General features: G+C 47.0%; 1 protein-coding gene across 5 annotated transcripts in view; it reads left to right on the top strand.

The window, feature by feature from the left end:
* The window catches only part of LUZP1 (leucine zipper protein 1), a 39,011-nt gene extending 24,169 nt beyond the window's left edge, over window positions 1-14,842 (top strand). For 2 of the 5 annotated variants that reach the window (XM_069036088.1, XM_069036090.1), the window contains 3 exons: window positions 1,195-4,455; window positions 8,587-8,751; window positions 10,214-14,842. In XM_069036088.1, the coding sequence (XP_068892189.1) occupies window positions 1,303-4,455; window positions 8,587-8,751; window positions 10,214-10,249 (3,354 nt within the window). In that variant the 5' untranslated portion in view covers window positions 1,195-1,302 and the 3' untranslated portion in view covers window positions 10,250-14,842. The other 3 variants (XM_069036092.1, XM_069036093.1, XM_069036091.1) reach the window with 3 other exon arrangements.
* The last annotated feature ends 942 nt before the right edge of the window (window positions 14,843-15,784 follow it).

The raw sequence follows: 15,784 nt of genomic DNA on the forward strand, positions 1-15,784 counted from the left end.
CTGTCTCCTCCCCACACCCTGCTCATCACTTCTTGGCACTGTGCAATAGGAAACTGCTGAGTGTTTCCTCTGCAGAGAGCTCCACAAAAATTCTGGAGGACAAGTCCTGTTCCAAAACAGACTGCCTGAGCAAGGATGCAGGTCAAAGAGCTGCAGTCACTCTCCCTCCACTCAGGTTTGCAGTAGCCCTCACAGGCTTTGGGCCGTGCCTCTGGCCCCGGACAGGAAGGCCCAGGACAGGACAGTGCTAATGCTGAGTGCCAGAGGGGGACTTCAGATCCTCCCAGCGGCCATTCTGGTCTGCCCAGGGGCCCCTTCCTGCTCCTCCCTCAAAGCACAGAGGGGCTGTTAAAAAATACCCTGCCAGCTCTGAGCTGGTGGGAAGAGTTCACACTGAGTATGTCAGAGTGCACTGATGTGTTCTAATCTCTGCTCATGCTCAGCAGCAGCAAGGAGAGGTGTAAGCAACTCCTGATCTCCTGGGTGGGTGAGTGGGTGGCAGCTGAGGGCAACAACAGCTTTTGAAATGGGAGGGAGAAACTTGAAACTCCACTGGTAGAGTGTCCTTGGGATGTGACTACAGCCCAGGTAAAAATTTGTGCTGAGCAGCCTGAGATGCTGGAGAAATACTGGCAGTGCCAAATGGCAGCAGCTCCCAGTCCCCTCCATCTGCAAGCTAGCATGGGAGGCTTGCCCCATCCTCAGTGGTTACCATATGGCTGGGGTTTGCCTTTTCCTAAATCTGTGTATGGTTCCTGAATCTTCATCACTAAGGTGTCTTCAGGAGACTGGTGCAGTGCTGGAAAGAGAGGTGTCTGCTGCGTAGGCATGTCCGTGTACAGGGACCTGAGTGCTGCATGAGAGTGACCCTCTACAGCCTGGGATCTCACACATGAGCAGTTGCACTGACTGTGGAGCACTGGGTGAGGATCCACTGGTGGTGCACAAACCACCTGTGCAGACCATCAGAGGAGAACGCTTCCTGCCCTCAGCTACAGGGAACAGGCTGTTTTCGGAAACCCTATATAACCAAAGTAAATGGACTGTGGCTCTTCTCTGCAATTTCCTTTCACCTAATTTAGTACTCAGAAATGTGTTTAATTAAAAAGTTGTTTATATAAACATTTATTGTTTAACTTAAACAGTGAATATATTCTGAGCTCTTATATTGATTTTGAGCATTCTTTCTTTCAGGGTGGGATTGCCTCCACTCAAAGGAACAATAACATACCGGAAATACGCAAAGTATATACCATTCACCCAGACTAAGAAAAGCTTTTTTCTAAAAGGAATAAAATAACCATGGCAGAATGTACAGGTTACAAGGAAACCTCAAATCGACACCTACGTTTCAAATTGCAGAGCCTTAGTCGCCGCCTTGATGAACTGGAGGAAGCAACTAAAAATCTGCAGAAGGCAGAGGATGAACTGCTTGACCTCCAGGACAAAGTTATCCAGGCAGAAGGCAGCAACTCCAGCATGCTGGCTGACATTGAAGCCCTGCGGAAAAGAGTGCTGAAGATTGAAGGCAAGGATGAAGAAATTAGGAAGGCTGAAGAGCTTTGCAGATTAATGAAAGAAAAACTTGAAGAGGAGGAGAGCCTCACTCGAGATCTGAAGTCAGAAATTGAACTCCTTCAGAGGAGAATGGCAGAGCTGGAGAAGCTGGAGGAGGCCTTCAGCAGGAGCAAGAATGACTGTACACAGCTGTGTCTCAGCCTCAATGAAGAAAAGAACTTGACCAAAAAGATATCTACAGAATTAGAAATACTTAGAGTGAAAGTGAAAGAACTGGAATCATCTGAGGACAGGCTGGATAAAAGTGAGCAGACCTTAACAGGTGAGTTAGAAAAGCTGAAATCCTTAGCCCTGAGCTTTATCACGGAAAGAAAACATTTTAATGAAAGAGAAAAGCAAAATGAAAAAATAATCCAGGAGCTAACACAGAAACTAGAACAAAACAATAAACTAAATAGGGCAGATCAAACTAGAAATGCATCCAACTTGCTAGAAAGGTCATCCAACAATCTCCTGGACAGAAATGATATAAGAATTGAAGATGACTTGAATTCTGCACTGCCTTCTAAGGAGACCAGGAGGAAGGGAAGTGTGGATTACTTGAAACATGTAGAAAATGAATCCAGGAATAAATCAGAAAACCAAAAGAATAAAAACCAGGAAGACAACAAAGTGAAAGATCTCACCCAAGAAATTGAGAAACTTAAAACTCAGATCAAACATTTTGAATCTTTAGAAGAAGAACTTAAAAAAGTGAGAGCCAAAAATAATGATCTGCAAGACAGTTACTTGAGTGAGCAGAATAAAAACAAACTCTTAACAGGTCAGCTAGAAGAAATAAAAATGCAAATAAAGAAACAGAAAGATCTGGAGAATGGAGAAGTTGAAAATGAAGATACAAGCTTTTCTAGCAGGGGAAAACATGACCGACCTAAATACAGAGGTGTCATGACTGATTTGACAGCTAAGCACAAGCCAAGGGAGCTCTCACCGCAGCAACGCCGGGAAAGAGCACGGAACAGAGACTTCTCTGTCAGTAATGACAGCTACAGCCATGGTGGTAAGCAGGTGCCCAGTCCAAACTTAATGAACCGAAAAGCAGGGAAAGCATCTGGTGCATCTGCATTTTCCGACACTGCTGTCACAGATACAAGAAGACTGGAAGAGAAACCTTTAGTTTCCACTATTTCTTCTGGTCAGAAGGAAGGCTGCATCATGCAGAATGAGGGGAAGAGATCCAAAGAGCAGCCATCTGTCCTCAGCCGATATCCTCCTGCTGCACAAGAGCAGAGGTCTTGGAAAACACCTTCCAAACCTGTTGGTGACACAGGCCTGAGATCCAAGGCTGAAAAGCCATCTCAGGTACTCCGTGGCAACTGCCAAAATGGTGCTGACACATGGGATGAAAAGTCAAGCAAAGGAGAATCAATGGCTTCTTTGGCTGAGAAGCTGAACACAAGTCAGGCTGAAGTTGCTGACTGCTTGGGGGACATGCAGCTTGCAAAGGGTAACCACACCTCTTCCAATGGCATGGCTTCAGCATACAGGTACCACATGTCCTCCAGTGTGTCAGTCTCAGACTCTGCTGGCTCTAAAGTAGAAGCAGCGAGCACTTTTGCTGCATCACACAGACAGCCCTTAGAGGGGAGGGCTAAAAGGGCAGCAATCTCCCAGGAAAAAGAAACTGCAGACATGTCACTTGAAAGTGTGAAGCTTTCAATGCTAACAAAGCGTTCCCATCACTCCAGGAGTCAGGAAGACATTCTGCAGATTCTCACAGGTCTTGATAAAGAAGACACAGAACAGTCTTCAAGTTCAGCAATAGATCATGTAAAGATGGGTTTAAAAACTGACTCCAAAACCATCCAGAGTAACCAGGAAAAACTTAATTCAGATGAAGAATCAGGAAGAGGTAAAAAACCAACCACTCAGACAGATTCTGAGGCAAGAAAGAAAGTCACTTCCAAGCAGTTCTCCAATTCTAGGGGAGTTTTTAGAGCATCACTTTTTGAAAATGACAAAAAAACTGTGAATGATGAAGACTCTACCCTGTGCATAAAACCATCGGATGCCAGCACTGGAGGATTGAAATCCAGAAGGTCGTTCAGCCCAAGAGAAGCTCTAAGGTCAAAAGCCATCATTAAACCTGCAATTGTTGAGAAGGATATGAAGGCAGTCATGGGAGGGACTGTTTCAGAGGCAGAGTCAGAAAAACAGAAATCTGTTTTTAAAATGGTAACAAATAAAATGACAAGCAGTATCACAATCTTTCCTTCTGAGCCAATAGCTCCAAGGACAACTGCAGATATAGCAGCAAAGGAAAGGCATGTTACCACCAGCAACATCAGAGTTGCTTCAAATGAGCCTTCACCATCAATAACAAACAATCTCCCTTCACCCTTTGAGATCTCAATTAATAAAAGTGCTCTGAAATTATCTGAAACAGACAGAAGTGGAGAGGCAGCACCGAGGAGTAAAGCTGAAACAGCGGTCTCCAGAAGCAGCATTATGCTAAAGACTTCTGAACTCATGGAGAGGAACAGTGAGACACCTTTGGAGACAATCAGCTGGAAGGGCCATGGCTCGTCAGATGCAGGTTCATCCGAAACAAAGCATGTCACTGTGAGAAGTTCCTGGAGAACAAGACAAGGCCTACATTCCCTGGAGGACTCTCAAACCAAAGTGGAGAAAAGTGCAGCTTGCAGTGCCACAAGCTTGTCCTCAGTGGACCTTTTGGAAGTGGAAGGGAATAGTTCGAAAACAGACTCCCCGGAGCAGACTTCATCAAGGACAAGTGCCACAGCTAATTCTTGGAGTACCCCTGAACTGGGGTCCCGAAGGACCAAAAGTAACTTAAGTGCATCTGAACTGCTAACACGCAGGAACTATGCAAGTGATCCTACAGCAGCTGCTGCCTGGCAGCGGACCACACTACCTGTAAGTATCCTGTATTCAACACTCTTTCAGTTGATGAGGTTTTCTGAGTTGCCTGTTAGTTGTAGGATGCATGATTTGAAATTCTTACAGCTTGTTTTCTAAGTGCTGTCTCTCCCAGCTCCTGCTGTCTTCCTTCAGTGAATTCACAATTCACAGCACCCACAACCTTCTCATATGTGAATTACCAGATTTAGCCTTATTGAAATGAGATCCATCTGCTTGGGTCTTGTAAGGCCATATGAATAACTACATAGTAGCATCAGAGAAGACATAGTCATGCTTTAAGTAGGATGTGGTATGCTTTTCAGAGTGACTTTGTGTGGCACTTTAAATTTGGAGTAGCAATGAAAAAATGATGGAAATGAACAGATTTGCGTGGGGCTGTGCCTGAGGCAGAGTTGTAGCTCTAATGGCAGTTGTAGAGATAGATAGAGCTCTTTTTGGTAAGAGTTTCATGGTTTCCTCATGTGAAACTAGACTGGTCTGGAAATGCTTCCTGGGCATCTCCTAAACAGATGGATGGCGGCTGGCAACACAAGGCTGCTCCCTCCTTGCTCTGTGTCAGTATTTCACCTGAAAAGGAGCAAGAGCCACAAAGACAGCTGTGCTCTTTTCCTGTTCCTTTGACTGGTACCAGTGAGGGGAGTCCCTCAAAGCAGTGACACATGCAGACAACTTGTCTGGTGAGATGTGCTTGCCACTGGAGCTGCAGGCTCTGGCAGATTTCAAGTGAACTCAGTGGCAGCACATACCCTTCTGGCCATTAAACCCCACACTGGTTCGTGCTGCAGCTCCTGCCTCTGCTATTAATTTAGCACTGCTTCGAGCAGCTGCTGCTATTGCCAGTCTGCAGGAGGAACCAGGCTGGATAATCTGACAGGGCTGGTGGCAGAGGGGATAGGTTCATAACTGAATGACTTCGGCATTGACAAAGATGAACTGGTGGAGATAGGCAAAGAGTTCTACATTTTCAAGTCTTCTCTTCAACTTCTCTGGCTATGAGAAGCACAGAAGAATTTGCACTTAACTTTGCAGAGAGTGTGTTGCCTGGTGTTAGAAAGTACAGGCTGGCCTTCCAGCTACACTTGGAAACTGAGAATACATTCCCTCCCTGGCCAGGGTGGGTCACAGGCAATCTGTACTGCTCATTCATGAATCCAAGCAGAGCTGATCCGATTGAAGTTGTCCTTCTGCATAAGAGCAGTTTATGTGCTTGGGAAATGAGAGATCCATTCCTAGGGTGTCCTTTATCCCAGGAGTTTCAATTCACAGCACCCACAACCTTGACTCTCACAACTGAAGCAGTCTCTGCTTACAACTGAGTTCATGTGTGGTTGGTTGCAGAGCCTTAAACAGTGGGCACTCAAGGATTTCTTTTCAGTCTTCCTCCTGGCAGCCCACCCAGGGCTGAGTGTAGCTCTGTAGTGTGTTCTGCAGGTGCTTTCCAGGTTGCTGTCAGATCAAATTTGCCAGCTGTGCAGTGTACCTTCACAGCAGCTGAAGTGTACCTGACTGAGCAACCTGAACTCTGCCTGGTCAACCCAAGTATATCCAGGGTGAGCTGGCTTCCAGCCTTGCCTGTGTCAGGAGAGCAGCCATATGGTTAGTTCACACAGAACTGAGCTCGGGATCTCTCTCTGCATCATACTTTGCAATAAAATCACTCTTGGCACCACACAGGCACAAACCTGACTTCTTTGTCATAGGTTGTGTACTTTTAGTTTGTAAATGAGGAGTATGACATTAACCTGAAAGACTGCAGATACACAGATGTACTAGATACAGCAAATTGTATGCAAGTTAAATTGCTGTATATGCCCTTGGAAAAAAACCCTTTGAAGGGTATCTTCAAGCTTATAATATGCCTCATATCGCAGCAGCTTGTTTCTGCTGGGATTTGTGTTTCAATTAAAGATGTAGCTATTTTCTCTGGCAGAACGCTGGGCACTGAGCTGTCCTGTGAAGGTATCACATCCACTGTCACCTCTTTCCAGCTCCACTATCTACAGTCCGACATTGCCTTAAGAATCTTATTTGGGAAACACAGGATCTGTGCTGTTTTTGCCAAAATCCATCTTTCTCTCTTCCATTGCAACCTTCCCTTTGTGTATTGCTGATGCGGGCAAATGTGTCTAATGAAGCTACAGGAGGTATCGACTCTGTAATGCAGCTCTATGCTGCAGAAGCAGCAGCTCGTTGGAATGCTGTTTTGGGAGTCCCAGGGAGCAGGAGCTGCTGATGCATGAGTGCTTGTTGCAGCCTGGGGACCAGCTCCCTCTGCTGCTGGCAGCCAGCCTTCTCGTGCTCCCTAAAGACCTGAGGCAGTGCAAGACCTTGAGCAGTCATTCTGTTAGGGTTCGTGTTCCTCATAGTGAAATCTGAATTTCTCTGTTGTGATGTTTGATGAAAATCAGTGCAAATGTGCTGGCAGGCAGGGAGCAGATGAGCAGCAGCAATGTCAGATGAATGCATGGTTTTCTTATGCCTCTGACATTAATATGGCTGGAGCTGGGCTGTTCGCTGGGCTGTCCGCTGCATAAATTTGGCAAAATCCTAAATGTTTGTCTTCAAGGGAAGCCATCATCCCTTCTTGTGATGGGCGCATTTGCTGGAGAAGTCTCCCAGGCAGTGTCCAGGGTTGTGCTGCCTCTTGCCTCTTTTCTCCCTTGCTTTGTGTGGTGCCTAAATTTGGGCATCTGTGGTGGGTGGATCCTCACTCCCACCAAAGCCCCTCTGTATCACTCCTCTCCATAACTAGACAGGAGAGAGAAAATAGAATGAAAGGTATCATGAGTGGAGATAAAGGCAGGGAGAGATCACTCACAGATTACTGTCACCAGCAAGATAGACTTGACTCGGTGAAATTAATGGAATTTATTACCAGTCAAAATCAGAGCAGGATAACGAAAAGTAAAACAAATCTTAACAAACACCTTCCCCCTACCCCTCCCTCCTTCCAGTACTCTCTACCTCTTCACCCCCAGCAGTGCAGGGAGACAGGAATGGAGGTTGTGGTCTGTTCATAACATGTTGTTTCTGCTGCTGCTCAGGGAGAGGAGTCCTCCCACAGGAGACAGTTCTCCATGAACTCCAGTGTGAGTCGTTCCTATGGGCTATGGTTCTTTGTGAAGTGCTTTGACATGGGTCACTTTTTCATGGGGTGCAGTCCCTCAGGAACAGGTTGCTCCAGTGTGGGTCCCCCAAGGGGTCACAAATCCTTCCAGTAAACTTGCTCCAGTGTGGGCTCTCTCTTTCAATGGGCCTGCAGGTCCCTGCCAGGAGCCTGTTCCAGAATGGTCTTCCCACAGGGTCACAGCTTTCTTTGGGGATCCACTTGCATGTGGGACTCCTCCACAGGCTGCAGGTGGGTTTCAGTACTCCTGTGGACCTCCACAGGCTGCAGGGCACAGCCTGCTTCACCATGATCTTTACCACAGGCTGCAGGGGAATCAGCTCTGGCTCCTGGAACTCTTGCCTCACCTTGGTATCTGCAGAGCTGTTCCTTTCATATACTCTCACTTCTCTCTTCCCTTGCCACAATTATTTCTGTGCAATAACTTTTTTCCTTCTTAGTATGTTATCACAGAGATGCTGCTACCTTACCTGATTGTGTCAGCCTTGGCCAGTGGCAGGTCCATCTCAGAGCCGGCTGGCATTGGCTCTGATGGATATGGAGGAAGTTTCTAGCAGCTTCTCACAGAAGGTAGCTTCCCCCACCCCCTACCAAAACCTTGCCATGCAAACCCAATTACAGTATCTATCACCATTTCACTCCCTCTGACTCCACATAGGCTTTTACTTAAGCAGTCATCCACACCATATCAAGTGGTTTCATCTTTCCTTGGACCCCAGTAATTTTGTCCAAGGGATCTGTTCTGTTTTGTGACTATGCAGCCATAACTTGGGTTAAAATTACTGGATGGTTTTTGAGAAAAAATCTTTATGAAACAGCACATAAATGAGGCCATGCCAGAGCTGGCCTGATGGTTTAAGTCCCTCCTTGCTAATGGGATCAAGCCTGCACCTTACACTGCAAACCTAGGACTAGGACTCCAGTTCGTAACACCCCAGTGCTATTCCAAACCCTTCATAGACCCTGGATCCCAATCCTTTTTGTTTTCCTTCGTGCAGGATGAAAGCAAGGATTTTGTGTCCAGTTCCAGAAGGAAGCAGTACGGATCTTCTGAGTACCTCTTACAGGCTGACGCTTCGGGGAGAAGGATAGCCACCAAGGTAGAGCTGCAGGACCCTGAATCCAACTTCCCTGCACCACCAGGTCTCCAGGGAGAGGAGCAGGTATGTGAGGGAAGGTAGTTAAAAGGCAAGAAGCCAATATCTGAACTGACCTCCCAGTAACCTAACTTAGAGAAGTTGTCCAAAAAGTCTCCACTCTCGTAGGAGAAATCAAGTCTGAAGTTAGCACTTCTCAGGGGTGGAGTGGCTGCTGTATTTTCTGTTACAAACTTGTTTCAGCAAGCTTTATGGCTAAGAATATTCTCTGAGAACTAAGAGGCACTGCATCTAGTCATCCTCTGGTACATGAATGAATCAGGGATGGAAAAATAATTTGGAGAGACAAAAGCAGAGTCCCTGCTTCAGCTGGCAGCTGTACTACCAGAGTGTTTCTCTGCTGCTACACCCCTGCTGCTCTGCCCCTAAAACACATCTTTCTGGACACACTAAGGAGTGGAAAATGGCCTACATTATAGTCATTATGACTTACTGCTTGAAATATGAAAAAAAATGTGTATTTCGGCCTCTTCACAGGGGGTTTCCTTCTGACGGTATAGGGGTCCAGGCAGACTTCTCAGGTGTACAGTCATGCTTAAGTCTGTACAAAAGACTTTCTTTTTCTCCTGAAATTCCCTCTCGGCCTGTTCAGCTGCCCAAAGCAAAGTGCATCTTTACATTTGCAGATCATCCATAGCAGGAGATATCTAAGACCCCAAACCTGTCACCAGTGTATTTCACTGGACATTGCTGAATCTTGCTATGAGAACAGCAGGACTGCAGGGAGGCAGCTGAGTGCCCTACAGTCATACCTTATGGTGAGTGGTACAAAATTAAGATTCCTGAGGGCCATGGTCCCAGTTGAGCTTTACAGACTGGTGTTTAAGGAAAGGTAGTGTTTGCAGCAGAGAGTAGTGAACTGACACTGTCCTTTTTGGTAGATGAGGAAAGAGGCAACCCAGCAATACTCTGTGTGGTCATCAAAAGGTAAAACCCACAATGACATTCATCTGGCCAGGTGCAGACTCCTGTATCTGAGGCTGTGCTGTGCTTCCTTTGCACAGACTGGGTCAACAGCAAATAAAAACTTTGGTAAAGTCATCCCCGTAACATGCAGACCATCATTTGGGTCTTCTGTCTTGCCCAGACCTCCACCGACTGTAGCAGGAGCTTGAATGTGACACAAGGTGTGCTCCAGCTCCTCTGTTGTCAGGTGTTTCTCACTTCCAAGACTCAGATGCTGGGTGTGGAGATGGGTACATTACAACATGAAAAAAGCTTACAGCCTCAGCCTACATGAGGCAGGGGCCAGGTCCCTTTGCTTTGGGCTTACTCCCAGCTGACAGAGCCTCTGTCTTCCAAACTCATCCTGTCACTGCTCTCCCCCACCCCACCATGGGACTGTAATCCTGGTGGGATTTGGGATGGTTGCCAAGGGCAATTGCATTCCTTGTCTGCAGGGCAGAAATGCTCCAGGGACAGCTGCGGGGCATGGGCAGTCTGTGATCTTGTGGGTTGTCTCTTACAGGGTGCTTCCCGGGCCTGCCGGACATCTCGGAGATGAGCTGCATTCCCTTCTTCTCAGTGAACATGGTGAAGCAAGAGGCAGGATAGTACCAAGCTCACGGGTATCACACCTGTTTGTAACCTCTCCAGAGGCTTCAACTAGCCTGAAACCAGTTTTGTAATGCGATTTGAAAGGTACAGGAGCTTTACTGGTGAATTCTTTTTCATCATTGCTGAAGAGGCAGCTGCAGAGACTTTGCTCAGGGGACTCCCACTTGTCATCTCTGTACCTGCAATCTTAACCTTCCCTGTAGGATGATAGGTCTGTCTCCATATGGAAACTCTGACTACCTAGTCTCTCTGAACAATGGTACTCCTTGGACAAGAGAGAGCTTCTTGTTATTCACTTGCATTCACACAAGATCCCAGCAGTGTCCCTGTGACTACATCCACCAGCCCATGACAGCTGTCCACCACAATTGAAAGCTTTCAATTCATATGGAGAGCTTGCATTCTCCTAATACACCCTTGTTGGCTGGGGTAGTGGTCACCTCAGTACCTGTGTTTCCAGCACCCTTTGTCTCTAGGCAAGCGGAGACTGTTCCCCACTAGTTACTTTACACATTGAGAGGGAAGGAGAGCAGAAAATGTTGTTTAGAAGGAGTTGATTCCCTATCACTGTCAGTCTCTGCAACAAGCTTTGCATGACCTATTCATCACCAGTTGAGATCACCAAGAAGTCATCCACTGAGCCAAACCAACACAGCAGCAACACCTCCTGCTGCCTGGGACCAGGGTGTCGTTTACCCAAAGCTTTACGTGTGTCACACTCTGCAGACAACAATTCTGTGGCTTGTGCAAGGCAGTTGAGCCCTAAGAGAAAAAGAAACAAGTGCTTTTCCTCATAGACAAGCAGAATGTCCTTGTTCCTTCCCAAAACAGAGTGGAGACAGATGCATTGGACCCTAAGCTGATCTACAGTAGCCTTGGTCTGTGCCTCATCCCCCATCTGCCATGCCTGGAACCCAGGGATGGTCAGAGACTGCTTCAAACACAGAGGTGTTTGTCCCCATCAGTGTTGTTGGGCAGACATGGTCCCCACAGCTCCAGGAGGTGCTCAGGTGCTGGAGCAGCATCTGTCCTGAGCAAGGTGATTGCACAGACAGGGCTTGGACAGTCCTTCCTTTCCATCTTATGCCCCAGCTGCTGGGCTGGCCCCTACACAAACACCACTGACTCCCCCCAGTGTTTCCTGCTGCCTGCCCCTCTCTGCAGCTGGACAAAGATAATGCTTGAGACAGAAACGGTCCCTGATCTGTTTCAGAGGTGCTGTGGGAAGAGCTGCACTCCAATAGCTTTCATGTCTGAGTTGCACCCCACACTTGTTCCCATATTCCCACCTCCAGAGGAGCAGCTACCACAGCCATCTGACTGCCTGTACTTCACCTTCCTGTGCTGCAGTTCCTCCCTGATCTGGGAAATATACCCCTCAATTCTGAGAAGAAAATGAATTAAAAAAAAAAATAGAGCTGGTTGCAAAATACCTGTGAAAACATTTATATAAAAGGGATATGTTTCAGTGACATGATTATTTTTTTTATAAAGATTGTTTGGAGGAAGGGAAAAATTATTTTTGAAAAAAAGTGTTTCTTTTTGAAATTTTAAAGATGTTTTCCCAAGTGTATATTTTTAGCCCTTCATTTTATTCTTTTACATGTCATGACATATGTGTCAACTTGCATAACAAGACAAAAAGCCAATGCTTTTAAATTAGTACTGAGTGGAAGCTCTAATAGTCTTTAAATTATATTAAAATAAATTGTATCAGCTGCTCTCTTACCATTGACATAGCAGTGCTAGTAGAATGAGATAATGGGAAAAAATTTTAAACTCAAACTCCAAATGAAAAATGAAAGAAAGTGAAATTCCGAAGCTAAATTCAGTCTTCTGAACTGCCTCCCCCTGCCCCCTGTTTATCAGGAAGGATTGGAAATCCTTGTGGATTGTGCAGTCTGAAACTACAGTGGATGTAAGAGTCCTGTGCAATGGCTGTCTCCTTCCTGAGCATCGTGCTCTGCTCAGCACTCACTGTATGTCAGGTTCACCGCCACCACCCAAAACCAGATGGATTGCCTGAGCAGCAGCAACTTCCCTTGCCCCCGTGTGCCCTGCTCCCTGCCCACAGCAGATCTGGCCCCATAGCCTGCCCAGCAGTGCCCAGCTCAGCACTGCTCTGTGGGGCTGCTGACCCTGCCCACCACATGGTGCTGCCTCTGACTCTGCCCCCCTTCTTTTTGTGTGCCCTTCCAAACTAAATCTGCTGGCTCAGCAGCCCAAATGATTCATGCAGTACCTACTTGCTTAACCTGGGAGCAGCTGGGAGGCATCTTGGCATGTACCTGCCTCTTCACATGTCACAGGGACCCCCTGTGCACATTCCCAAACCTGCTGCTAAGCAGCTCTCCAGCTGTATAACCTATACCAGTCGCAGTTGCTGTGGGAGGACCACTGCTGGGCATTGCTGTTCCACCTCCAGAAACCCAGCATGTTGTGGGGCTTCCCCTGCCCTAGGTCGCTGCTGCCCAGGACTTGCGGCTTGTACAAACTGCTGGACACCGCATACATACCGAGGAGGACAAGGATCAGGCAGTGACTGAATGTCTTTCCTCACAGTTGCAGCCCCATCCTGCTGCAGGACATGGGCCCACATACCACAGGACATCCCTACACATCCACCAGCTTTCTCCTTCTCACGTTGTTGGCATGGATGTGGCTTAGCATGGTGCTCCCAAAGAACCTCCTAAGGGAAGTGGTTTCAGTCCTGGCGAGGAAATCTCTGCCATCCTTGTGATTCAACATTTGGGGTGAACGCAGGCTTCCCTGTGCCTACCCACAAAACACTGGCTTACCCCATCAGCTTTTCAATCCCACTGCTCACCCCAAAAACACAGCCCCATGTCTGAAGTGCAAGGGAAGAACCACCAGCAGCAATAGCTGTTGGGTTTTCTCCTTCTGTCAGTCGGGACCAGGATTTGCCTGAGCAACCGGAGGGCTTTACCCTGCTGCTCAGCTGGCTTAGCTCCAGCTATTGCCCCAGCAACACAGTGCTGCTGGCACTGTCTGCTGTCTTCAGGTGCTTCTCACAAGATGTCTCTCCTTTCTCCAGCTGCCTCAGTTATTTGTTCAATATTTTACAGTAGAACTCCTGCTCTAGACTCAGTTTCACTGCTTGTGAATACTGGACACAGATGTCACTTGGTAACTGCACACTGGTTGTTTTTACTTTAGCTGAGACTAAATCTGAGAAAGAAAACCTTACCTAGAATGGAAAGGGGCCATGCCCTCTAGTCAATGAGTGCAATAGGAGCTGATTGTATTATTAACCTTATAGCAATGACTTCAGGAAACACAATGTGTTTACTCAAATTGCACAATTTTTGGAACAGCTGTAAAATAGAGTATATGTGTAAATATTGCCATCACTGAAGAAGTATTTGTAATTTTAGCATATAAATATAACAGGCTTCTCAGTAGGCTTGATGATGCATAAGGCCATGCATTGAGCCCTTGGGTAATTCCAAAGTTGTAAATGTATTTGCTGTACAGAGGAAGTGTGTCAGTGTATGCTGTTCCCAAGGAAGCCCAGCTGCTGGTCCCTTTTGGAGAGCCAGTGCTTTTCCCAGATAGGCTGGCTCCAGTAGGAGGGGCCAGCAGCTCACTGCTTCATGGAATGGCTTCCTTCATGTCTGGAAAGACTTCTGCAGCCTGCAGAGCTGCCTCTCCAGCTCCTCGGGAGGTGTGGGGGTAACAGCTTGGCCACGTGCCCACTGGTGCTCTGCAGCGTAGCTCCGTGGCCCTCCTGCGGACAGGACCTCCAGCAAGGGAAAAGGGCAGGAAGCACAGGGCAGACCAATGTGCCTTGGTGCTTCAAGAGACACTTGACAGAAGCATTTTCTAGCTACAGATGGAAGCAGTAGTCACACTGGTGTCATCTCTAACATAGTAGACCTCATCTCTGCCACCCTTGCACACTGTTGAAGCAATCAGGGCGCTGCTCTAGGCCAGCCTCCCACAGGCTGTGCTGTGTGCAACAGAACACGAAGCCATTGTTCGCAGATGCCTCCAGTGGTCAGAACCCAAGGCCCAAAGGATCATCCTCCTGGGCTGCCCTACATGCAGTGGCGGCTCCTGCTTTGGGGAAGCAGCATTCCAGGCTGCATGGAATGTATTTTTAAGAGAATAAATCTATTTTTTTGTATTTGTGAACATATATTTGGGTGGGGCAGCTTAGTTAGAAGACAAATAATGCAAGAAATCTTTTCATAATCACAGGTTCATCCAAGTTAAGCAGATTTTCCAGGGTTGCAGTATTGCCTTTTTCCCTAAAATAAACTTTGTGTCCAATAGAGCTATCAGCAGTATTCCACCCACTTAAAACTTGCCCTGTCTCAGCATGCTGAGTAGAGGAAAGCCAGTGCTTTCCTTCCGAGGCTGCCTATGCAGTGGATACAGATGGTGCTCACCTCCTTCCAGTGACACAGTGCTCTTAGTCTGCATGCCAAATGTAAACACACACTTACCTGCATGTCTCTCCTGACTCAAACATTGTCAGTGCTACAGTATGTAACCAATAAACACTTTTTTACATGGGTGTGATGTGGTGTTTACAGCTGAGCCCTGTTTACAGCAGCGCCCAATTGCCTGGGAGTGCTGCTTCCTCTGGGAGAGGCACTGAGGCAGCAGAGTGTGTGTGTGTGTGTGTGTGTGTGTGTGCCCGCATGCTGCAGGATGGATTCACTGCTGGAGCTGAGCACCTTGCACTTTGTTGAGTTCTGCCTTTGTTGAGACAGATCTCACACACCCATTCCAGGCTGCTTTTTAGGCAGGGATGATGCATACACAGCACATCAAGTTGTACACAGCCACTCTCCACTGAGGCTAGCTGAGCTGGACATGGCATTGCTGAGAATGGGGGGAGGAAGGGCATTACTACAGAGTGAAACAAGTCACCACTTGGTTAGAGTTCTTTCACTCTGCAGTATTGATTGTAATGGAACCAGGATACATTGGTCACCTCCTGGACAATGCTGGAGGATACAGAGGCAGTACAAGTGACAAAGTCTCCTTCATGGTTTCCAGCTGTTTGCAATATGCAGGTAGTTAACACAGATACAAGTACTATTAGCAGCTGTCACATACAGGATGAGCCTCTGTGACTATAATTTGAAATACATTGATTTTCAAGGGGTGCACCACATTTTATAGAAAAAATTCTTTTCCTTGTATCTGGTTTATTCTGGTTGCAAAACTGGACATGTTTTCAGAAGCTTTATAAAATGTGTTATTATTATGGATGGACAGTTTAGGGGTCATCTGTAGCTGTCACTTGAGCTGCTGCTCCCTGGGTAGAGCCCATTAATGCAAGGTGAAGTCCTACAGAGATACCATCTGTTAAATATTTGTCTAAGAAAATTAAATTTGGCTTAGCTGAGCCCTTTCTGTCCCAGCTCACACAGGCAGCTGCTGAACATCATTAAAGAGGTGGTTGTTTACCTGTAGCTACAACACTGCTGTGGCTGGCCTGCCAAGAGCA

This window comes from Aphelocoma coerulescens, chromosome 23, assembly GCF_041296385.1.
Source record: "Aphelocoma coerulescens isolate FSJ_1873_10779 chromosome 23, UR_Acoe_1.0, whole genome shotgun sequence".
Lineage (NCBI taxonomy): Eukaryota > Metazoa > Chordata > Aves > Passeriformes > Corvidae > Aphelocoma > Aphelocoma coerulescens.